General features: G+C 39.0%; 1 protein-coding gene and 1 pseudogene across 14 annotated transcripts in view; one reads left to right on the plus strand and one right to left on the minus strand.

Moving 5' to 3' along the window:
- HS2ST1 (heparan sulfate 2-O-sulfotransferase 1) overlaps window positions 1-26,472 on the minus strand; it is a 226,126-nt gene that overhangs the window by 36,570 nt on the left and 163,084 nt on the right. For 12 of the 14 annotated variants that reach the window (XM_055585271.1, XM_055585269.1, XM_055585272.1 and 9 more), the window contains 4 exons: window positions 21,067-21,205; window positions 13,504-13,601; window positions 10,962-11,119; window positions 660-10,034 (listed from right to left, as the gene is read on the minus strand). In XM_055585271.1, the coding sequence (XP_055441246.1) occupies window positions 9,805-10,034; window positions 10,962-11,119; window positions 13,504-13,601; window positions 21,067-21,205 (625 nt within the window). In that variant the 3' untranslated portion in view covers window positions 660-9,804. The remainder of the gene's footprint in view (window positions 1-659; window positions 10,035-10,961; window positions 11,120-13,503; window positions 13,602-21,066; window positions 21,206-26,472) is intronic. The other 2 variants (XM_055585273.1, XM_055585276.1) reach the window with 1 other exon arrangement.
- On the plus strand, window positions 4,894-6,930 carry LOC129656442 (ankyrin repeat domain-containing protein 26-like; annotated as a pseudogene).

A 26,472-nucleotide genomic window follows, 5' to 3' on the forward strand; every position in this document is an offset into this window, starting at 1 on the left:
ACTAATAGTATTCTGCAGGGTCAGAAGGGCAATATTGTCAACTTCTTGACAATACTCTAACCCAGTACATAAAAGCTCTACCAGTTATTGGTCTGCCCTGGCCAGCACTTTGTATCTACCTTTTCCAACCTTTACAACAAAAATACTGTTCTCTTCATTGATTAGTTACACTGCTAAATGCAGGTCCATTTGACTCCCAAATTCATGCTCCCTGTTCTGCCTCTGTGGATGTAGACCAAATTCCCTGTTTAGACAACACATTACTGAATTGGGTATGTACTCAACCCAGTATCATACAATACTTGCTAGGAACAATGAGCCAGGGCTGAGAACAGGAAAACTGTTAACTGATAGTCTCTCCTTTAAGAGTGAAAAGAGAATCAGCAGACGTGGGTATTCTCAAAGGAACATTACAGACACATCTAAACTCTGCAGTAAATGTTAACCAGATTAACTTTTTCTTTCAAATTCCCTTTTTATTCTAAGCTGACAGCCCTTTTTTCTTCTAGTTATGAATATATCCTAAGTATACCTTGTAAGTTTTCTATCTGAAATTTCAGCACCAGTAGTGAAGTACAAGGCAAAAAGCAGCAAAGGCCTGTCAGTTTGCAAGTCACAAATAAACCCCCAAATCATGACAGACCAGGGAAGACACGTACCTCTCTGCTGGCAGTGATATCTGAAGGTTAAGTTCATGACACTGCACGCGGACTCCACTTGGAAAAATCTCTTTTGGCATCAAGGCCATGGAAGAAAATATTAAAACAGGACACCAAACCATTTTTCCCCTTCCCACTGAGTGTTTATTTTATAGCTTTTTCATCAGGTAATCAACTGAAACACTTGAACAACAGAGAGCTGGCAGAATATTAAGGAGAAGGAGTGATTATCTCTCCAACAGATGTGACAAAATGGTTTCAACTTGGAAACAGTATTGTGTAAATGAATCAAGAGAACAGCAGAGGGGGAGAAAAAGAGAAAGCAGAGACAGAGGAAGGAGCAGGCATCTTCCAACGTGGACTGTGAGGGGGAAAAGGCACTCTTCTTCAGCTGTCTTGTGTATTTATAAAGTGAAAGTTAAAATATACAATCCATGTTTGCCAAAATTACATTCAACACTGCTTTAGAGATGCTCACACACCTGAGTCTCAGTAGAAAGCTTCAGAAGCTGTCCGAAAAATCAGATAGACAGCACCAGTGTGTCTAAACCATAGGCTTACCAGTAATGGGTTTTAAAAGAGATCATCACCATCAGGCTCCTTTTTATAAATAAGGACTGCAAAGGTCACAAAGCTGCATGAACTTAAATTACAGGATAAATCTGATGAACTGATTGCCCATTTCTATCTTTACAATTCCCTCTCCAGTAAATCAGAAAGCAAGCTCCACTCAAGAGGAGCTGAATTGGCAGTGCATCTCAAACGGGCTGCTTTCCCTCCAAAGGCTGCCTGAGCGGCAGTTTAGTTGGCATCATCCAGCAGCTTTGCGTAGGGTAAATGGATGCAAAAATTTAACAGCAATTGCCTTACTTCCTCTCAAAGCAAACAGCACTAACTTATGAAGAGGCACATTTTCAACTTATGAAGTAGAAGCACCTGGACCTCTTAAAAGACAAACTTCATAAAAGGTTACAATACCGGGTGCCTCTCATAATCAAGGATTTTAGGGCCATAGGTGTGTTTGAGAATGATCAATGGGAAAAACCAGAGAGATGGTTTACACAGATGTTCTCTATGTAGAATTTGAATAGAAATTAAAATACCAGCTATGCATTGGGGAACCAGCCTTTAGTTCAATTCTCTAGTGCTTTTAGAATTTTTATTTCATTTTATTAGAAAAAGAGAATCATTGTCTACAAACTATTTTCTTTCTAACTATTCAAATACAATGAGCAAATCACCTGCAATATCAAAATACTGTTTGTAAATCACGGATGGGACTCACAATTTTAGGAATCTCTGATAGGACATATATTGAGAAATAACAGTGGACTTCAAATTATAGGCATTAACTGAATTTTAAAAATAGAAAATAAAACGCAAAGTTTAAAAGTCAGTAAGTTTTTCTCCGATTTCCAGTCATTTAAATCCAATCATCAGGAATTCAGAAGCACCCAGTATGTTCAAAGTTGCACAAATGCATATGGATGATAGAAAAGTAACCCCCATGCAATACTTTATGTGTTGTTGTCAGATATATTTAAGTGATACTTTACAGATTAAAGCTGGGTAAAACCAAAATACGTCCTTTCCATTAAAGTTTAAAAGTCACAATAATTTATCAATAGTTGCTATTTCACAGCAATTAGAAAACAAGAGTTGATACAAGTTGAACAAAAAGGTACTTTTCCCTCTTTTAGGAAATAAACATATATAGATATATATATACACACATACACACATAATATTATCTTTTAAAATTCAAAGTGGTTAATTTGCTATTGTATTGTATAAAAAAAAATTTTCCCCTATTTTCAAAATACTGAAAAAAGCGCAGAGGCTGAAAAAGAAAAATCACACTTGCCACTTTAAAAAAATACATTACCATCTCAGTGGTTCTGTTTATTTGATTATAAAGTTAGGTATTATAAGGACTCTGCACTTGTCAGGCTCCTAGGACTATATTAGACCACATGGGATTAAATCTAACCCTTTCTCAGTCTCCAGGAAGGATACTTCTCACCCACCCTGAAAGATGATAGCATAAATGCCCCTATTCTGAACAGCTAAACTGGGAAAGAAAACCTGCCCACCTGGAAGCAATCCAAGTTATAAAAGTTTATGAATCTGTGGGAGAGACCGCCTGGATCAGAAAGCTATTCTTTGGATATAAGTTAGGAGCTGTTTTGGAAGTATATAAACTCTTTTAGGCCAGTAGGGTACAGATTCAAAAGTGATTTCTCCATAAATAATAACCTGCTACAGGGGTTGGCAAAGTGCAACCCGTGGTCCATATTTGGCCTGTCACCTGTTTCAGCAATAAAGTTTTATTGGGACACAGCCATACTCATCACTTATGTGTTGTCTGCTTTTATACTAAAATGGCAGAGTTGGGTAGCTGTGGTGGAGACCGACGGCTTGCCAAGTCTGAAACTGTATGTTCTCTCTGAATCTTCTGACCCTAGATCTATGTGCCACTGTAGTTACCTAAAAGAGCTGATGCACCGTAAGATTTAGCTGGACTCAGAGAATAACCTACATCCTAGGGTTCCCTAGCAGATAAATGTCAGATGCCCCATCCCAAGGCGGTGTTTTACTTTTGGGCAAGGAAATCATTTGTATATATTTTCAACAAATGCCTGCAAAAGGTATTAAATTCACAAAAAAGAAAGTCAAGTAAGAAAAGTATGCCTGTTGATATACTCTTAATATTGTCCTATTATTGGGGGGGGGGGGAAGGGTGTTATAATGACTTTTCCTGTCAACTTCTTTTAGCTTTTCTTTAAATTTGTCCAAAATGTCTTTTGATAAGTTGCACTCTCTCCTCCTCCCATACAATCAACAACCATTAAAGCAAGGTGCCTGAAATGCTTAACATAGTCTGGTGAGGCCCTGTTATGGGATATTTATTTAAACTAAACATATTGAAGGTTACCCTTTTAGAAAATGTTTCCAAAATTCTTTATCTTTGCTACTCAAGAAGTGGAAGTAAGTAAAGAATGTACAGGGAAATAAAATTCTGCAAAATATACCTTAAAAAACCAGAGGTATAAAATAGCTACCATTTCTGAATGGCAATGTAAAATAAAAACAGAAAAGTCTTCCACATTTGAAGAGCAAATTTTCCTCTGCCCTGAGTCAGCTAATGAAATCTTTTTGCAAACAGGGAACAAACTCCTGAACTCAAGCAGCTGCTCATGAATCTCTAAGAGTTCACAGGTGTTTCAATTTTCAATAGTTGTTGAAACAGGGAAGATAAAACACTGAGAAGATATTTATTAAATTCATATCAAGATGAACTTTTTTCAACCAGCTTGTAAGTGAACTTTTCTCTTTTCTTTGTTAAAAAACCAATGATATGAAACTATATGTTAAAGATGTTTCCATAATACCTTACATTTATATCGCACATAACAATTTTCAAAGTGCTTTCACATGCCATCTCATTTAATCCTCACAACACCCCTGTGAGGTAGGTACAGCAGGTATTATATCCTCATTTCAAGAGGAAACTGAGGCAGAGAGAGGTTAAGTGACTTGCCCAAGGTCACACAGCTGATAAGTGGCAGAGCCAAGTCAAGAAATCAAGATTTCCGACTCCTCGTCCAGTACTCTTTCCACTTTAACTACTGCCCCCAAGTATGAATAATGTACTTCGTATCAAAATTGAAAGGTTATTGAAGTTCATTTCAGTGATGTCTTAACAGTAAAGTTAAATGAGAAATACAAGAACAGTAGATCTGATGGTTTTACTTGACGTAATAAAATTGGTGCAAAATCACTTGTCTAATTACTTATAACCTTTTGGTCCAAATACATAAAATATGCAATATTTACAGCATTTTCCTTTTTTTTTTTTTTTTGTAAATGCAATGCTTTAAAACACATTATAAAGCACCTTAGTAAAAACAGTCTACAAGGAAAAGTACAGAAGTAGGAAAATCCTACCCATACCACAGCTCACTAATGGAGATATAATATGGAGTCACCGATACCTCAGTTTACAGCTTTACAAATAACCCATGGAGAAACAAACACTAAATTTACTTTTTTGATATTAATATGTGGAAGCCTTAACTAAAACTTTAGGCAGGGTGGATCCTGGTGGTGGAGGAGAGAGCAGCACGGAGCAGAGTGCCCAAGGCTGGGCTTCTGGGGCCCCGGGCAGCTGCCCCGGGTGCAGCGCTCACCTTGCCAGTCCCAGCACTTGCCCTCCGCCGCTGCAGCCACCAGCATGCTGCACCCGCTGCTGCTTGCCTGGCTCTGCCTGGCTGGCTGGCCTGGGGCCTCCTGCGGCTGCCAGCTGCCCTCTGAGGGGGGACCCCTGAGCGAGGGCTGCCACACCAAGCTGGCCGAGATCATTGTGAACGCCAAGGTGCTAGCGCTGTACCAGGAGTGGCATGGCCTGTACAGCTACCTACCTGCCCTGGCAGTATGCTGGGCTCTTCTACTGGGCCCAGATCAAGATGCTGTGCAACCAAGCGTGGGGCAGCATGCTCCAGGTGCCCGCAGGCTCCAGGCTTAACCTCACTGGCCAGGGCTACTTCTCCTGTCACTCCCACACCGTGGTCCAGGATTACTCCTATTTCTTCTTCCTCAGGATAGATAAGGAATATAACCTCTAGCCTCATGGAGTCAATTTCCAAGATGCCATCTTTCTAGACACTCAACAGAAGGATGTTTTCCAGCCTTCAAATTGTTTGCAAGGGCAGCAGCTGGCGACCTTCTCCAATGACTGGGAGGTCCAAGAAGACACCAGGCCCAGGTACCCCATCTGAGAGAAGGACCTTGGAAAGATCCACAAAGCTGCCAGCATGGGCAATGTAGCCAAAGTGCAGCATATTCTCTTGCTTGGAAATAATCGCATAAACGATGGAGACAAGATGAACAGGACTACCCTCCACTTGGCCTGTGCCAATGATCATTCAGCGGGGGTAACTCTCCTCCTGGAGAGAAAAATACCTTCCTAACCTCTGAAAAGAGGACAGTGCTGATGAAGGCTGTAGAATGCCAAGCAGAGGAGTTTGCAACTATTCTGCTGGAGCATGGTGCCAAGCCAAATGTCACCAACGTCAGCAGCAGCACTGCTCTCCACTAGGCTGCCTTTTGCCAGAATGTATCACTTGCAGCAGAGCTGCTTTCATACGATGCCAATAACAGAAGCCAGGAACAAGGATGACCTCACACCACTGTTACTACAAGTGAAAGGAAACAGCAAATGTTTGGAGTTTTTAGTACAGAAAGAAGCCAATATATATGTGGTTGATAAGATGAAAAGAACAGCCCTCATGCTTGCTGTCAGTTATGAGTCAAATGCAGTCAGTCTTCTTCAGCAAGGTGTTAACATCTTTTCTCAAGATGTTTTTGGACGGACTGCTGAAGAATGTGCTGTTGTTAGTGGTGTTATTATTCACCAACTGATTACTGACTATAAAGAAAAGAGACACCTCCTGAAAATAGCAACTCAGTGGATGAGAATTCTGAGGAAGACTCTTTAAGCAGGTTTTCCAACAAGCAACCTGGTGTTGATTTACGGCCTACATCAGACGATAAAGTCTTAAGATTTTAAAACCAAGGTTGAAGAAGAAAAGCAGCAGAACAAAAGTAGTGAAATGCAAGTATCCGACAACATATGTGATGCTGCTCAAGACTGGATTCGTTCAGCAGAGAAAGAGTAGGAAAAAAATAGCAACCAGCTGTTTCCTGCTACGGAGAATGAAGATTCTGATAGTAGCGATCCTAGCATGCATATGAAGGAAGTAAAGAAAAAGGACAATGAAAAATGGACACCAAAATAATATGTGATTACACCAATATGTGAAATGACCAATTCACTGACTAGTGGTCTGCTGCATGTGAATGATGACAGTATTTTAAGTAAAGTGGATCAGGATGATGGCAAGCCTGCAAAGAAAATATCTAGTGAACAGAACAAGGTCGAAGAACAAACTAATTCTGTGGATGACCTTGATGACTTAATTCAGTCATCTGAAACCGCTTCCAAGGATGGCGAGTTGAATTCCATATTGCTACATGAACAATTTGGCATGGGGTGTAAAGATTCTGTTAGCTTGTTGAAAATTCGGGGTGCAGTTCTTTCTATAAAAGATTAATAGAACTTTAAAAAAGCCACCGTGAACTACTTAGAGGAAAAATTAAAATGGAAAGTAAGGTTAGTGGGCTGCAGAAAGAGTTGTCAAGAAACAAAAGAAGTGAAATCACAGAGCAACAGAGAGTGGAGTGGGAATGAGAGCTCCTCAGCTCGAGATGAACAGTCTTTTGGACTCTGGGAGAGGGAGAGGGTGGGATGATTTGGGAGAATGGCATTGAAACATGTATAATATCATGTAAGAAATGAATCGCCAGTCCAGGTTCAATGCAGGATACAGGATGCTTGGGGCTGGTGCACTGGGATGACCCAGAGGGATGGTATGGGGAAGAAGGTGGGAGGGGGGTTCAGGACTGGGAACACATGTACACCCGTGGTAGATTCATGTTGATGTATGGCAAAACCAATACAATATTGTAAAGTAAAAAAAAATAATAATAATAATAAAGCAAGAAGAAGAGAAGAGAAAAAGTCTGGTATGTTATATGAAAAAATTAGGGAGCAGTTAAGAAGAAAAGAAGATTGGTAAGAAGTTGAAATAAAACAACTTGAGTTCACTCTCAGAGCACTAGAAATAAAACTGAAGACTGTGAGAAATAATCTGAATCAGGCTGTAAAAATGAGAAATGACATCAGAAGCAGCTTTCTCGAGAATGGAATGCAAGAATCTTACAGAATGGAATCCTGACCTTGCCAAACAAAAGGAGATAGAAATGGCTAATAAGGAAATGAACTCGAGTCTATGTCAGAGGATTCACTGGAGGTGACTCATGTTATTGTGCTAACTTAGAAGATGAGCCACAGGATTTAAAGAAGACGTTATGTCAACTCACAAGTCAGATGCAAAAAGCACAGGATCAACATACAGAGGCCCTGAGATGTGCTGAGAAAACACAGGATCACATCCAAAAACTTGAAATTGAAAATGCAAGTTTAAAACCACAGGTCAAAAAGCAAGCAGGCAAAACTGAACAGCTTCAGAAAAACCTGTTAAGTACAAGTTTGATGATCTTACAGTAGAGCTAGAAACTGCATCTTCAAAATGTCTGCACCTGGATGCAAAAAGTCAAGTTCTTCGACAGGAGTTATTATCTATGAAAGAAATGCAAAAGAAATGTGAACAACTAGAAAAGAATAAAAAGAAGTTGGAGCAAGAAGTAGTGAACCTCAAAAGTCATATAGAAATGAATATGACAGAACACAGTCAAGCAGAGCAGTATAAAACAGTAGACTGAAGAAAGGGCAAGACAGGATCTAGTAAACTAAAAGAAGTCAACTGCTTTTGTAGATATAAGCAGCATCTTAAGAAAACTTAGAGCAATCATGAAATTAGAATAATGCTTGAATAAGAAGTCAGATCCTAAAGGAAATACTAAAGGAATTCATCAATCCTAAAGGAATCCTAAAGGAATTAGTCAATCCTAAAGGAAACCAGTCCTGAATATTCACTGGAAGGACTGATGCTGAAGTTCCAATACTGTGACCGCCTGATGTGAAGAACTGACTCACTGGAAAAGACCCTGATGCTGGAAAAGATTGAAGGCGGGAGGAGAAGGGGACGACAAAGGATGAAATGGTTGGATGGCATCACTGACTCAATGGTCATGAGTTTGAGCAAGCTCCGGGAGTTGGTGATGGACAGGAGACCTGGCGTGCTGCAGTCCATGGGGTCGCAAACAGTCGGACACGACTGAGCGACTGAACTGAAGAAGTCAGATGCAACTCAGCATTAAAGACTTGGAATCTGAACTCTCCAAGATGAAGGGGACGACAGAGGATGAGATTATTGGATGGCATCACTGACTCGATGGTCCTGAGTTTGAGCAAGCTCCGGGAGTTGGTGATGGACAGGAGACCTGGCATGCTGCAGTCCATGGGGTCACAAAGAGTAGGACACGACTGAGCGACTGAACTGAAGAAGTCAGATGCAACTCAGCATTAAAAACTTGGAATCTGAACTCTGCAAGATGGAAACCTTTTAAGAAATTTCTAATAAAAAGCAGAATTGGGAAAATATAAGCAACTCTACCTAGGAGAACTAAAAGTTAGAAAGTCATTGGCAATTAAACTAGACAAAACTAATGAAAGGCAGGCAGAGATCAGAATATAACTGGAGAACTAGAAGAAGCTGCTGCTGAATTTGAATCTGGATCCCATAGAGTGTCTTCTCTAGGATCCACAGATGAGTCAAATCTATATCAGGACCCACTTTTAAAAACATCACAAGAATATGTACAGATTCTGAAGAAAAAACATATGATCTAAAGGATAAACAGTCAAAATTTCCCTACTGGACTGTTTATATTACATATTCACTTTTTCCCATTAAACATGATGAAAAAATCTTTCTTAAAGGAAAATATTTTAACTTTAGGCAATGTCAACATTCTCTGAAGTGTTTCCCCAATCTTAGATACTGGGGAGATAGGAATAAGAAATACTGCTTTCTTTTTACAGTATTAATAATGATTTAAATTGGTTTTAACACCAATAATCATCTTTTAAAAGAAAACTAAAATGACCTACATAAACATGGGCAATTCCAACTACAGCAAAAACATTTTTAGCAACCATGATCAAACATTTAAAAATCAAGCACACACTGCCAAACAGTTAATAACACTAGCCAGTAGGGGAGTACAACCCAAACCTCCAGGCAAAGAAGCAGATGGATTCATCTTCATTGATGGTTAGTTGAAAAAGATGCTTTATCAAAAACAGAGTATCAGAACTTTTCTGTAACTGCATCTAGCCTTCCATTAGACCTGCTAGGTATTTATTTTAGGTGATGTGTAGGTTTTGTCCAGGCAGGAGGTTGTAACTCCCACCAAAATTTAACCAGAAAAAAATAGGCTGAAACTTAAACTTCCTGGGCCACTGACCTATCAGCCAGAATCTACTTCCTTGACGTCACTGTCTGTACCCTAATGCAAAGTGTCTTATATACCCATCAACAATCCAAGTTGTGGAGCTGAGAACTAAGGTAAAGACAAAGTCAAAGTTGTAGTTCAAGAATCTTAACTGTCACGCCTGTACTCAGTTCGATTTAGGGTAAATCTTTTCATAGAAAAAGTTCTGTGCAAGGATGTAGAGGTCTCCATCTTTTTCTCGTACAGCATGGGCTCTGATGAACTGGAACTGCTCTAGTGCAAACTCATAGAACTCGTTCTCCATTTTCCAAATGTCAGACTGCTGTAGTTTTGCAATGGTTTGTTTAGTAGGGAGTTTCTTCTCTGTGGTTTTCCTAAGATGAGATTTCTTTCCTACTTACAAAGGCAAAAGAGAAAAGGTAAATAAATTCTGAGAACACACATAAAAATCAATGCCTGTTTATTTGAACAGATGACATGTGGAAGGCAGGTAACATAACTGTTTCATCTTAAAATCATTCAGGCAAAAACAGTGTCCTAATCAGTGATTTGTTCCTTCATAAGACAAATCTTTATACTGGTTAAAGATTTAATGAGATGTCAAATAATAAAAGTAAGGATTGCCACTTGGTAAAGTGTAGATGGTCACTGTACATTTTATACTCTCAAATGCTTGGTGTTCTGACTAGTTTGTTTTTAAAGATATAAAATATCTATTTTCAAACTTTGGACTGATTTCTCATAACCTCTATTCTGTATACCAATGTACTAAAAGCTAAGGCATATGAATATTCTAGGAAAAAAAGAGTTCCTCTGCATGTTACCAAAGAATATGGGGAAAAAAATCAGGATTAGACTGGACCAGCACAGTCACCTTCAGATTTTTAATACCGTCAAGGCTATTGAAACATACTTTTAGGAGCATTATAACAGACAAGAGCACAGGTTCATTACCAACATGATTCAGTCTTCTGATCCTACCCATACCTAAATGGCACCAGACGTGTTTAAAGCGTGGAATGCATGGCCGGCGTTACTGAGTATTACACAATTTCTAAGGCTGGCACTATAGTCTGTATCTTTCCACTATACCCACAATGCCTTTTAATTATCATCTCATGCACGTTTATTCATTCAAAAGATATTTAGTGAGCACCATCTGTGTGCCATGTTTGTTCTGTACTGAAAATGGTGAGGAGAAACGGACAATATACCTGCCTTTCTGGAGTTTTACTCAACAGACTTCAAATCATACATATTTTGCAAATGGCAAAATTAAAGTCAGCTTAAAAAAAACAAAAACAAAAACCATCCTTTATATACCTGTACGATAGAGTTCTGTAGCACCCCTGAAGAACCGGGGTAAAGCTGCCTCCAGTAACATGATAAAATCTTCAAGCTCTTCAGTTACTCCCACCAGAAAGTATTCATTAATTAGGTTATACTTGGCTTGATCCATAGCCCACCTGCTTCCCACATTCCTAAAACCAAAGAAAAAGAATAAAAAACCTGGTTGTAAAATCTGCTAAGTATTTTTGATGACTTTGACACTGTATATTATGGAAAAAACAGATAAACATGTGTTCATTCAAAGCCTTAATGCCCTTTTATTAATGTCCTTCGGAAGGCACACCTGTTCTTAATTTCCTTTGCCTCTGTCTCCAATTTCTGCTGAACCATGCAGGGCTAATTCAAATTTTACTAGGCGACACAACATGAACAGTTAAAAAATATGTATATTTATGTATCTTCCTATCTGATTTAGGCATGAGTGCATCTAATCTTTGTTTACAGTTGACGCTTGAACAACATGGGTTTGACTTGCACAGGTCCACTTATATGCAAATAACTTTCAATGGTAGATATTATAATACCACATGAACCATGGTTGGTTGAATCTGCCGATCCAAGGAATCATGAATACAAAAGGCCAACTATAAGTTATACTGGAATTAACCCCTGCCTTGCTCAAGGGTCAACTGTACTCTAAACTTCACTCATTTTAAGAGCTAGGAAGGTCTAAGCAATTTTGTGTAGTGGTTATCTTCATTTAATTTATGAATTTAGGTTTTTTAAAGAAATGGCTCTGCTAGAGATCTTTTAATTTTTACATTGTCAGCTACTGACTGTTAATAGCAATTTGGCCCTAAATAAACTATGCCTTTGGATTCTTTTCAGCATTGACATTTCCTAATCCCGATTCCAAGCTCTGCCTTTAAGCAGTGTGATATTGAGCGAGTGTCTTTCACCCTTCTAAACTTGTTTTCTCAGCCATTAAAAAGCTGGGGTGGGGACTTCTTTGGTGATCCAGTGGATAAGACTCCACATTTCCACTGCAGGGGGCACAGATTTGATCCCTGGTTGGGCAACTAAGATTCCCCAAGCCAAAGGATACAGCCAGGAAAAAAAAAAAAACCAACAAAAAAATACTAACACTTGTGAATTCCCTTGAGGTCCAGCTAGGACTCTCTTCTTTCTCTGTCAAAGGCAAAGGTTTAACCCCTGGTTGTGGAACTAAGATTCCACACTGCATGGCTAAAGGACTATGGCTGGTTGGAGAAGTAAACAAGCTGATTTCTAAGGTCCCTAAAGAAGTTCAATTAAAATCTCATTAACACCCAACAGAAAAGTATACTATTGTTCTAAGGTGGGGGTGGCAAGGTTTTCCTATGAAGAGCCAGAGAGTAAAGCCCAAGATGGCTTTACAGGTCATATGGTCTTGATCACAATTACCTAATTCTGCTTCTGCAGTGTGAAAAGAGCTACAGACAATAAAAAAATAGATACAGTTGTCTTTCAAAAAAATTATTTATAGAAACAGGTATTGGGCCAAATTTGGTGTCCAGGTTGTAATTTACTGATTCCTGTTGTAAGGAAATGATTAAAAATTGAGAAGACATTCTTTCAAAGTGTCCAAGTCTTCTTATGTTATTATAGTTGACCTTTGAACAAGAGGGTTTATGGGTGCCAACCAGACCCAATCCCCCACTCCCCAGTTGAAAGTCTGTGTATAACTTCCAGCCAGCCCTCCATATCCCCAGCTTTATATTCGAGGATTCAGTAGTGCATGATCATGCACTACTGTAATACATATTAAAAAAAAAATCTGTGCTTACGTGGGCCCTCAAAGTTCAAACTTGTGTTGTTCAAAGGGTCAACTACATTATGTGTTGATAGAATCTACTGAGTAAGACCTTAAGGTTCACAGTGACCTAATGCTACATTTCAAACGATGATGGAAAGAACAGAAGGCATTCCTTGTGTCTCTCATGGTTTTAAGGAAGACACTAACTGCATGTGTTTCTTGTTTGTTTTTCTACTTTTCCTATTAAAATGATTGACTAGAACAAATAAATACATACCATTATTTTTACAAACTGAAAACTCAGCACATCCTGAAGAAATAAACTCTATTAAAGATAAAACATTTTTATTTTACCTTAGCTTCTCTCAAAGTCAAATCAGTTTAACAGTAAAACCAGGTAAATAATTTACCCACTAAGCCTCTTCTTGATCTAAAATGGGTGGCTAAAACAACAAGCTTAGGAGAAAACGAGGTTTATGAAAGGACTCCTGACTTCTAATTAAGAACACTGCTAGAATATAGCAATATACATAATATCAAAAATCTTTAAAAACCAGCATCTGAGAAATCATGGCAAGCATCTTATACATGAAGAATCTTTTTAAGGCACTTTTTAAGGTAACTAAAAAACTAGATATTACTTAATTACATGTTATTTTTGGTCTGGTCTTTCATAAACTTCCTTACACTGAGCCCTTGATTAATGCATCCACCTTTGTGAAATACAGATATGGAGAAAAATAAGTAGATTATCGATTAACGCTAACTTTATCTCCCTACCAGCATTCCGAGCTGTGGCCACAGAAGAAGGGGATTTGAAGCCAGAGCTTCTCTGGAGCACAGTCTGAGCCTCCCTCAGCTACACATTCATCAAAAGTCTGGAAAAAATACAGAGCAGAACATGTGAGCCATAAACCCGAGTTTCACCTATCAATTATCTTAATGGCAGCAGAGAGCTGGATGAGATAGTGACTTAAAGTGATAGGTTACAAAACATACTTGAGACACTGAGCAAAGTTAAACATGGGCTTTTCTCATATTTTTGTTTCACACCAATGTTTATAAGAATTCTTTTACCATAAGAATGGAACATCCCCAGATAATAACTTGTCCTTGAAATTAAGTACTGGTTTATGTTGAATCTGTGTATTTATATTTTCTATCCCCTTACCAAAGTAAATTAAATAAAACTCAAGATACTCTTCAGGAAATAATTATTTGAAATAATATAAAGTAGAACTACACTTAAGTCTTTCCCTCTTTCCTCATTAAAATGGACAAAAACATCATTGTACAGGCAAAAGTGACCCCAGATACTTACGACTGATATGGCCCCCTCTCCGAATGCATCTGACTAAATTAATTCAAGGGCTTCCCAAAATGCAAAAGATGCGGGTTTGATCTCTGGGTCAGGAAGATCCCTTGGGGTAGGAAATGGCAACCCACTCCAGTATTCCTGCCTGGACAAGAGGAGCTTGGTGGGCTCCTCTTCAACAGAGGAGCTTGGTGAGCTACAGTCCAGGTGGCTGCAAAGAGCTGGACATGACTGAGTGACTGAGTACATATACAAATTAATGAAAAGGGAAAGAGACTCACAGGTTATGGGTCTAAAATTAAATCAGCTTCACTTTCTTGAGAACTTACTACTATCTGTCACAGGCACTTTTACAGTAGGCTTTATCTATCTGAAATGATATTAAGATGCCAAACTTAGAAGCTCAGGCTGTTGCAGCAGTCATCTATAAATACCACCTGTTACTTCTGAGAAGAGAGAGTATGAAAGAGTAGAAAGAGAATGCATCCAGAGTCCAGACTTCTGAGTTTCTAGAACCAGGTCTGACCTTATCTTGAGTAAGTCATTACGGCCTCTAAACCTCATTTTGTAATACATTTCATATAAAGTTAGATAAATTCAAAGGTCCCTTTCAACCAAAATGCTATTGAGAATAGGACCCCAAATCCTTAGATCTATGAATAGAGAAACAGTGGGATAATTATCTTTATTCTGGCAACATTTAAGAGGCAACAGCAAACTGCAGTCCACAACTGACTTGCCCCTTTCTTTTACAGATGGCCTTTCCCATGATACAGGAAAACGTTTTATGACTTGGGCTTGAATCTTGAACCAGAAAACTTAAGTTTTGTGTTAGTCTCCTCATCTAGAAACCAAGGACATAGTCTTATTTTGAAGAAGAAATAAAATGATGGATGTAAAACAATCTACCACAAAGACTGGCTGGCTCATTATAACCATTAAATAAATGGGATGTATCCATGTCTGTCTCTCTCTCTCCCCACCTGTCCTCCCTAACAGTCAAATACAATGTTTTATTGGTTCTTATTCTCCTTGACCTCCACAGCACTTGTCTATTTCTTTGAACACTGCCCTTTTGGGCTTTCTGTTGCTTCTCTGTACCTTTCTGAACATACTATCATTATCTTCTTTTAAGGCATGTTTTGGTCCTTCTACCAAGTATGGAAATTCAGATGTCTTTTCTTACCTACACCCTTCCTTAGCTTATTCACACTTCCTTGGAATACTTTATGATTTCCAGGCAGAAGCTTTCCAAATCTGTACCCCTAGATGAATCACTTCTTACGTATTTTCTGATACCTAGTGTGCCTTTTCATTGAGTTTCCAGTATTACCTCATATTTTGTATTTCTGGCAATACAACAACATTGCCCCTTGTAATTCAGACTCAAGATCTCAGAACATTTCTTAATTTTTCCTCTACTTCACTTAACTTCCTTGAGGTAATGTCTTTCCATCTTTTTTTTTTTTTCCCTCCAATCTTACTTTCATCAGGATTTCACAATGCCATTTCTCCATCCTTACAATCACTTTCTAATCAGGTTCTGTTTCCTCTCTTCCTTCAATCTGCTCTTAGACCACCAGATAGTCTAAGTAGTCACTTTTACATCTTCTACTCAGAAAACGTCAAAAGCTTCTAATATATTGAAAGAAAGAAGACACAAACTCTTTACCCTGGCTTTAAAGAATGCTTCATACTCTGACTTCAATGTGCTAGTCTTATCTCTGTGTATAACTTCTTTACCAGATTAACCTGTTCTACAGTTTCTCAAGCAAGTCATATGTTCCTCCAGATCTATATATGTTTGCTAAATACATTTTCTTTCTCTGAAAGTGCTGTCCTCTACTAATCTAATATACAAGACGCTATCTTTCCAATGACTACTCTGGCCTCAGGTCACTCATTCTTTTAAACTCATATACATTAATTATATACTGCCTTGTAATAGGATCAACTGTTAGAATCAGATATGTATATCTATTTATCTAAAGAACTTGTTTCATGTACTTTGAAAAAAAAATATTATGTTCACTCTTCCAAACTACAGAAAAACTTCTTGGAGGGATCACGCAGTATGGATTTGTGTCCTCCACAGCATATAATATATTGTTACACCAGTTGTTTGCACAATCAATATTTGTAAATGGCTGGGGAAGACTGCACTTCGGAGATTTTGCATGAGGTTTAAAGGCACAATTCTGGTTGAGATGAAGACAGGAGTGGTAACATTGTTTCATGAAGCATTTTGACGTTCCTTAAAGTTCTCCAAAATTATCTTAGGATTCCCCTTCCCCCAAACACACACACACACACACACACACACACACACACACACACATCACTCTATTTTTTAAAATGAAAACATCTCAGTTTATACTTAAGACTCAATCAACCCCATTTCCATGGCCATAGTATTATTTCTGAAATTTACCAGATGGTCTATTTAAATTTGCTGGTCTGAGTCACTTTCTAAAAATTGGTTTTATTATCCTTTATGCCAACTTGTAGCACATAAAAACAAAACCTATGTATCTATCTCTCTACCATGTTCCAGGTTCCAATAAATCAAGTGGTGATATATCAGAAGGTTTCTGATTCCATGCCTATTCAATTTTAAATGAATCCCAAATCACAGTATGGTGCCTCTGAAACTCAGAAGAGGTGCTCTGCTTCATTATACCTCTGTCTGAATAGTCGGGAGGAGGGAGGAGGGTTCAGGATGGGGAACACATGTATACCTGTGGCGGATTCATTTTGATATTTGGCAAAACTAATACAGTTATGTAAAGTTTAAAAATAAATAAAGAAAAAAAAAAAAAGAAATGAATTACTAAGGTGATTGTGGGTGAACTCACAAACTGTTCCACCATTTTGTGTGTGTAAAATTCAAAGACATTAGAAAGATTTTGTTTAAATGTAATAAATTAGGGTATTAAAAGAGGTTACAGTATTAAAAGTTTACAGACAGTCACTATATAGACAAATTTAAATATCCACTATTGGAATCAAAACTGATTAATGAGTAAGCATGTGGGATTGCTATTTTAACCCAAGTTCTCAAGTTAGCCAACTCCTACTTCCTGTGTTCTAAACTGCTGAAAGTATTTGTTTTTCAGACAAAGCAAATGTGCTGATAATCTTCAAGTTTACTTTTGGCCAGTAGCTTAAAATCTGCTAAAAACTTTCCCTGGTGGCTCAGACGGTAAAGCATCTGCCTACAATGCAGGAGACCCGGGTTCAATCCCTGGATCAGGAAGATCTCCTGGAGAAGGAAATGGCAACCCACTCCAGTATTCTTGCCTGGAAAATCCCATGGACGGAGAAGCCTGGTAGGCTACAGCCCATGGGGTCGCAAAGAGTCGGACACGACTGAGTGACTTCACTTCACTTCACTTTAAAATCTGCTAGCCAACTCTGGGAGACAGATTTACCACCAAAATCCACTCTTCCCTTCTAATCACAATGTTTAGTTTCTCCTGCAGTTAGGTGTGGCCATATGACTAAGTTTTGCCAGTCAGCTGGAGGCAGAAGTAATGTGATCAAGTTCTGGGTCTCTTAGTTAAAAGGAAACTGGTGGGCCTCTACTTTCCTCCTACCCACGAGCTAGAAGGCAGATGCTGTGGTGACCCCAATTTAACCAAGCACATGAGGGCAAGCCCCTGAAGGGCAGCCGAGTAACAGTATGGCAGGAACCTCACTCGCTGAATGACGGCGCAGAGCAAAGCTGCTCTAAGATCCTGGGCCCCTCACCTTTAGGCTTTTATGTATGACAGAAAAAAATCTATCTAAACATTTGAATTTCTTTGTTTTAAAAGCTTGATTTACCCTAATTCACCTACCACACATTTTATTAGACAATATAAAAGTGGAAAAATAGTTTGGGTTTTGCCTCCTTTATAGTTCCTTCTTATCCTTTGGCAGAGGTGTGTCACTCCTACCAACTTCAAAGAAACAACACAAAGAAGGCCAATAACAAGGAAGATACAAAAAAAAAACCAAAACAAAACTATAAACAATCAGAAATTGGTGAACATACATGAGTGTGCCAGATCTTAGTGTACAACAGAAGTCCTATTTCTTTTATCATTTATTTATTTTTTAAGCCACAACATGTGTGGGATCTTAGTTCCCTAACCAGGTGTTGAATCCACATTCCCTTCATTGGAAGCAGTCTTAACCACTGGATTGCAAGGGAAGTCCCCCTGCTCTTTCTTTATAAATATGTGATGAAAAAAGTAAACCAAGTGAGAGAAATCAAGTTAACGCAACTCGAAACCATCTTTACTGTGTAAAACTTGAGTGAATCCACTGAGGTCTTAACCAAGATGAACGGCTCCGCTGACTCCAACAGTGACACCAGCCCTCGGGTTTCTCTACTCATCACATCACACAAGCTGACAGTCACTCAAACGCTGGCCGCCAGAATTTTCCCATTGGTTTGCTAACTTCTATTAGCCTTCTCCTAAACATTTGGGCCACATTTCAGAAATGAAATTTTCTATAAATAAATGTTTTACTCTGATAAAACTTCAAGGTCTTAAAATACAAAATAAAAACAAACAAATGAAATAAAAACACTCTAGTCCAGATCTCTTCCTCTCCCACAAAACTCAGTTCAGCATACGAGAGAAACAAAGTTATAATCACCTTTTTCACTTAAACAACCAGATTATTTAGATTATTACTTTAAACATTTAATTCCTATAATCAAAGGTCAATAATTAAACAAAATTTGATGCTTGGTAGTGATGGCATTTACACTCAAACCCTTTTCTACAAATATCTTGCTACGCATTTTCTACAGAAAATTGGAAGCTGAGAGTTAGCTCCCCCTTGATTTCTGCTTAGATAAAAGGCTATCTGCATCTGTAGGCCCTACTGCTCTCATATTTAAAATGTATGGAGAAATAACAGCAACTATCCCATAAAATTATTGTATGGACCACCTGAAATGATACATAGTATGTGGCTTAAAAAAAGAGCTTGATACACAATAAGTACTCAATAGATATGACCTATTATTGTTGGCTATATTAAATAGTATTATTACCTAATTCCCCAAATGAAATAGGATAGCAACCACAAAACCATGGTATCCAGGGCTGACATGACAAACGGTGGATGTAGGAACCTATGTGACTGTGAATCTTTTCCTTACCAACATTAACATTCCTTTAATTGAAGGAGGGAGATGGATACTGACAATTACTGAGTAAGAGCTAGTGTAAATGACAGGGCTAAAATTAAAAAAAGAAATGAAGCAGTTGGCATTGAAGTGAATTTAGAAATAACTACTGATAAATTTTAAAGTACTAGGTCACAAAAGAGTTACATTACTAGATTTTACAAAATTTTGCAGACTTTCCATAGTAACATAAGTATATATTTTTCTAGAAGATTAAATAATACTAAGAGATTTTTTTTCAGTGGACACTGAAAAAAAAAGGGTACTGTACCCTTTTTAGGCAGAAGATCAGTACCTTCTGCCTAAAGCTTTGAGACCAAGGAAAGAAATAGCCATTCTAAAAAACAAAAAGGTAAATATAGAACAAAAAAATTCCACTGCCTTCTCATGCAACAGAGGGCACTGCTAACTTGGGAAAACATTAATTGTTGGATGTTAATTATTATAATACATCAAGTATCCAGCATCACTGCTATGCAACACTAGGTTTAAAAGGTGCAGAATTCCCTCACTGAGCCACTTGCTAAGTGTTCACAGACAACCTAAGCACCATAGTAGATGTGGGGTTGACAAAGGTGAATGAAGTATAGTCCCTGCTTCTGGAAGTTCACAGCATTCTGGAGAAGACATATATGTAAACAAATAATTCAAGTACCACAAAATAAATATTTAAAAAATAGTGACATGAATGGAGTGCTCTGCTGCTGCTGCTAAGTCGCTTCAGTCGTGTCTGACTCTGTGAGACCCCATAGACGGCAGCCCCCAGGCTCCCCCGTCCCTGGGATTCTCCAGGCAAAAACACTGGAGTGGGTTGCCATTTCCTTCTCCAATGCATGAAAGTGAAAAGTGAAAGTGAAGTCACTTAGTCGTGTCTGACTCTTTGCGACCCCATGGACTGCAGCCTACCAGGCTCCTCTGTCCATGGGATTTTCCAGGCAAGAGTACTGGAGTGGGGTGCCATTGCCTTCTCCGATGGAGTGCTCTGGGAGCTTTGAAAAGGACATGGCTATCTGCCAGAAAAGACTTTATGAAAGAGGTAACACGAGCTGGATCTTAAAGGTGGACAAAGAGTTTTTCAGAGTGAAGGAGAGACATTCTAAACACAGGGAACAAAACATGTGCAAAAAGTATGAAGGGATTAATACATTTGGAGGAATGTGACATTTCATGCTGAGGCACTGGGGGCTTCAGGGGAGAAAATGAGGCAGGAGAGGGTGGCTGCAGGCTCTGTCAGACTGCATCACTCATGTGTTGGGCAACCCTGTGAGAAGGGTGGTTCCAACAAAGGTGTTCCACCAAAAGAGTGAGAAAAGAGTTTGGTTTCTTAGGAAAGCAAGTCTGGGGCTGCTCTGGAGGATTCACTTCGATAGAAGACAACTCGAATCTGAACCTGCTAAGTAAGAACTCTGTTGAGCTATAATTTTCATCTTGCCTGAAAAAAATAGCTGTTTTAACAAAACAGGCTCCCCAAACAGATGAACACAAATCAGCGTCAACTCCCATCATCAAGATTTAGAGAATCAAAGTATATATCAAATATGTCATATTCATGAACAGCTATAGTAAGCTCACAGAAAACTGTTAATAGGACTATAATAAAACAAATATTCACCCCTGGAACAAAAGTAAAATACTTTTTAAAAGGACAAAATATACACTCCAAAATATCAACTGCAAAATAGTTTATTTTTGCTTCTTCATACTTTTTTGGTTCTTTTGAAATGTTCCACAATAAGCAAGTAATATATTTATAATCACTAACAAATTTCAAAAGCATTCACTGTTCATTGCATGCAATTCATAAACAATTATCTGTATAAAAATTCTGAAGCTAAAATACTACCTTTTTGTCTCCTTGTTTTCGTCTTCTTAATCCTGGTCTATAATCATCTCCAAATCTCAGAAAGTAATAGTAAGAAACTAGCCTCTCAATAGGATCCCTTATGACATTAATGTAAATAGGCTTTTTCTTCACTCCAAATCTGAAACAGAATAAAATTTAAATGGTGAAATCAACACTTTCATTCTGTCTGGGATGTCCTGAATTATAAGTTTGAGGTATTAATTCTGTATGGAAAAAATATGAATTAATTTAAATAGAGTATGTGGAGATTCGGAAATATTTCATGACTAGTTATATTACAATGAAGTAGTAAGACATCTTCACGACCCAGTAATCACAATGGTGTGCTCACTCACCTAGAGCCAGACATCCTGGAATGTGAAGTCAAGTGGGCCTTAGGAAGCATCACTACGAGCAAAGCTAGTGGAGGTGATGGAATTCCAGTTGAGCTCTTTCAGATCCTGAAAGATGATGCTGTGAAAGTGTTGCACTCAATATGCCAGCAAATTTGGAAAACTCAGCAGTGGCCACAGGACTGGAAAAGGTCAGTTTCCATTCCAATCCCAAAGAAAGGCAATGCCAAAGAATGCTCAAACTACTGCACAACTGTATTCATCTCACACTCTAGTCAAGTAATGCTCAAAATTCTCCAAGCCAGGCTTCAGCAATACGTGAACCATGAACTTCCAGATGTTCAAGCTGGTTTTAGAAAAGGCAGAGGAACCAGAGACCAAATTGCCAACATCCGTAGGATCATCGAAAAAGCAAGAGAGTTCCAGAAAAACATCTATTTCTGCTTTCTTGACTATGCCAAAGCCTTTGACTGTGTGGATCACAATAAACTGTGGAAAATTCTGAAGGAGATGGGAATACCAGACCACCTGATCTGCCTCTTGAGAAATGTGTATGCAGGTCAGGAAGCAACAGTTAGAAGTGGACATGGAACAACAGACTGGTTCCAAATAGGAAAAGGAGTACGTCAAGGCTGTACATTGTCACCCTGCTTATTTAACTTCTATGCAGAGTACATCATGAGAAACGCTGGGCTGGAAGAAGCACAAGCTGGAATCAAGATTGCCGGGAGAAATATCAATCACCTCAGATATGCAGATGACACCACCCTTATGGCAGAAAGCGAAGAGGAACTAAAAAGCCTCTTGATGAAGGTGAAAGAGGAGAGTGAAAAAGTTGGCTTAAAACTCAACATTCAGAAAACAAAGATCATAGCATCTGGTCCCATCACTTCATGGGAAATAGATGGGGAAACAATGGAAACAGTGTCAGACTTTATTTTCTTGGGCTCCAAAATCACTGCAGATGGTGACTGCAGCCATGAAATTAAAAGACACTTACTCCTTGGAAGGAAAGTTATGACCAACCTAGATAGCATATTCAAAAGCAGAGACATTACTTTGCCAACAAAGGTACGTCTAGTCAAGGCTATGGTTTTTCCAGTGGTCATGTATGGATGTGAGAGTTGGACTGTGAAGAAAGCTGAGTGCCGAAGAATTGATGCTTTTGAACTGTGGTGTTGGAGAAGACTCTTGAGAGACCCTTGGACTGCAAGGAGATCCAACCAGTCCATTCTGAAGGAGATCAGCCCTGGGATTTCTTTGGAGGGAATGATGCAAAAGCTGAAACTCCAGTACTTTGGCTACCTCATGAGAAGAGTTGACTCATTGGAAAAGACTCTGATGCTGGGAGGGATTGGGGGCAGGAGGAGAAGGGGACGACAGAGGATGAGATGGCTGGATGGCATCACTGACTCGATGGATGTGAGTCTGAGTGAACTCTGGGAGTTGGTGATGGACAGGGAGGCCTGGCGTGCTGCAATTCATGGGGTCGCAAAGAGTCGGACACAACTGAGCAACTGAACTGAACTGAAAGTAGTAAGAATTTTAAAATTACAAATGAAGATACAGGAGAGAGGGGAAAATTGAATGACAAATAATCTTAAATTTTACTAGCAAGAATTACATAAAACATTTCAATTTTATATAGCAATGAGTTCTGATTTCTGGCCCACCAAACCAGGTAACTGTTATTTATGGACACAGCAGAAGTCCATACAAGTGTGACCATTTGAGCTTACCCTCTGTGGTGCTAATTTTAAAAACTAGATAGAAGTGAAAGACATTAAGTCTTCAGCATTATTCATTCCTTAGGGAATGAAGAGAGTTGACGGAACACAGAAGGTGTTTGCTTTAGCAATCCCTGTAGACCCTAGAATTGTCTCGCTGGCTCCTGTTCTCGTATCCTCACTTATCTCAGCCTTGAACTGCAGTGTTACCCAACTCTCCACTTTCCTTTATTCTTCGTTTAACACAATTACCAAGTTCTTCTGATTTTTTCTTTTGTAGGTTTTTCACAGATTTGATCTGTCTTCATCTCTTCCTTTCCTGTCACAACTGCCCTCTTCGCAGGCCTCTTGCTTAGAGCACTGCGATAATTGGTGGCTTTGTAATTAATAATAATAATTAGTTTTCTTGCATCCAGTCTCTCTCCCTTTCAACTTACCTTCATGCCAATTGTCAACTGATATTTCCTAAAACACCACTGATTAGATCATTCTCCTTAGGAACCTGAGATACCACTGTTTATGTTGACATCAAACCCAAACTCCTTTGCTTGGTTGTTAATATCTGCTTGCCTTATGTCTTGGGACCCACCTTATTGATCCAAATTTATTTTCAACTCTCCACAGATAAGAAATCATCTATCAGTTATAATTAGGTCCCCCTCTTTTACTTCCCACCAATATATCATACTTCTAGTTCTCGATACATGCCTTTGCTCATTGTCTTCCTTAACTAGAATGCCATTCATATTTCCCTATTCTTTTCATTAATTAATTCATTCAAATATATTTTTTTTGTGTATCTAATACATGCCAGGAACTATTTTAATATTAGGAAAACAATAATGGGGAGAAAAAGACAAAATTCCTCATCTTGCCAAAGTTAACATTCTACTTGGAAGAGACAGAATGTAAACTATTAAATAAGAAAATATCTTAATGGTAAAAATACTAAGGAGAGAAATGATGCAGTGAAAGAGAACAGGGAGAAGTGGGGACAGTACAATTCAAACTAGGGTTTTCCAGGGAGGCAGCACTATTATTACATTTTTTTAATATTTGGCTTCCCTCATAGCTAAGTTAGTAAGAATCTGCCTGCAATGCAGGAGACCCAGGTTCAATCCTGGTTCAATCCCTGGGGCAGGAAGATCCTTTGGAGAAGGAAATGGCAACCCACTCCAGTACTCTTGCCTGGAGAATCCTATGGACAGAGGAGCACGGCAGGCTGCAGTCCATGGGTTGCAAGAGTCAGACAAGACTAAACCACCACAGCACTATTATTATGTGATGAGAAGAGAGCCCTGTTGATATCTGGGAGAAAGTGCTCCAGGAAGATAAGACTTCCAAGCAGGAAGGCCCTAAAGCAGCTAAGTGCTGGGCATTTTTGAGAATCAACAAGGAGGTCAAAATGGCTGATGCAGCATGAGGAAGGGGGTAATGACAGAGCATGAGAGTGGAGAGAAATGGGGGTGATGGTGGGGAAGTGTAGACCACGTGGGGCTTGTAGGGCAGTATAAGCATCAGGAGGGAGCCTGAGTTAGCAGAGAAGCGTCATGATATGGAATCTAAAGTACAGCATGGTAGCTGTAATCAACAATGTGTGTGTGCGTGCCCAATCACTCAGTCATGACCAGCTCTTTGGGACTCCATGGACTTATAACTTAGATTTCCCTTCTTACTAAAAATTTTTTTTAAAGGCACCCAAAAAGCACATCGGAGAAGGCAATGGCACCCCACTCCAGTACTCTTGCCTGGAAAATCCCATGGATGGAGGAGCCTGGAAGGCTGCAATCCATGGGGTCGCTGAGGGTCAGACACGACTGAGTGACTTCCCTTTCACTTTTCACTTTCATGCATTGGAGAAGGAAATGGCAACCCACTCCAGTGTTCTTGCCTGGAGAATCCCAGGGACGGGGGAGCCTGGTGGGCTGCCATCTATGGGGTCGCACAGAGTCGGACACGACTGAAGTGACTTAGCAGTAGCAGTAGCAGCAAAAAGCACATAGCTAACCTAACCAGTTTCACATTTCCTCTTACTTTTGCCTGTTACAATGTCTTACACACACACAAACATTCTATAAATATTTTATACTAAATTCTTAGCAAATAAGTAGTGAAAAGAGACCACAGAAGAGAAAAAGCAAGATGCCAAGATAGAACTTGCTTCTCTCAGCCTTTGAATTACTGAAAAGTAACTGAACAGGACATTTCTAATTTACAAACAGGTTGGATTCTGTAAGAAATGCTTTGTGTGTAAAAAGGGGTCAACTCTGTTGAATTCCAGTCCTTTTTCTCACTATTAAGCCATTTGTCTAAGTCATTAAAATCTTCTGTACATATGGAAATACCGAAAACTACAGAGAACTTTAGAGCCTCTTGCTGAAAGTGAAAGAGGAGGGTGAAAAAGTTGGCTTAAAACTCAACATTCAAAAAACTAAGATTATGGCATCTGGTCCCATCACTTCATGCAAATAGATGGGGAAACAATGGAAACAGTGACAGACTTTATTTTCTTGGGCTCCAAAATCACTGCAGATGGTGACTGCAGCCATAAAAATTAAAAGACGCTTGCTCCTTGGAAGAAAAGCTATGACCAACCTAGACAACATATTAAAAAGCAGACATTACTTTGCCAACAAAGGTCCATCTAGTCAAAGTTACAGTTTTTCCAGAAGAATTGATGCTTTTTGAACTGTGGTGTTGGAGAAGACTCTTGAGAGTCCCTTGGACTGCAATGAGATCAAACCAGTCAATCCTAAAGGAAATCAGTCTCAAATATTCATTGGAAGGACTGATGCTGAAACTGAATACTACTGAAACTCCAATACTTTGGCCACTGGATGCAACAAAATGACTCATTTGAAAAGACCCTGATGCTGGGAAAGATTGAAGGCGGGAGGAAAAGGGGATGACAGAGGATGAGATAGTTGGATGGCATCACCGACTTGATGGACATGAGTTTGAGCAAGCTCTGGGAGTTGGCGATGGACAGGGAAGCCTGGTGTGCTGCAGCCCATGGGGTTGCAAAGAGCTGGACATAACTGAGTGACTGAACTGGACTGAACAGAGAACTTTTTGGCAAAACATTATTCTATTAAATTTGTGAGTTGGTTGATCAGAGCTTGGGGTATATTTTTTCAATGAGCAACTCATAAACCTATAAAATCAACAACGATGCAGTAAAATTTTTCTCACAATTTTTAGAAAAGGAAACAGTATTGTTGCAAATCTTATGGCACTGTCAAATTAGGTATCAGAGTAGACGCTCCATAAGGGAAGAAGACTTTCTCTCTGGTTCATAGCTTTACCATTAATGTTTAGCATGATGT

Source organism: Bubalus kerabau, chromosome 6 (assembly GCF_029407905.1).
Source record: "Bubalus kerabau isolate K-KA32 ecotype Philippines breed swamp buffalo chromosome 6, PCC_UOA_SB_1v2, whole genome shotgun sequence".
NCBI classification, from domain to species: domain Eukaryota; kingdom Metazoa; phylum Chordata; class Mammalia; order Artiodactyla; family Bovidae; genus Bubalus; species Bubalus kerabau.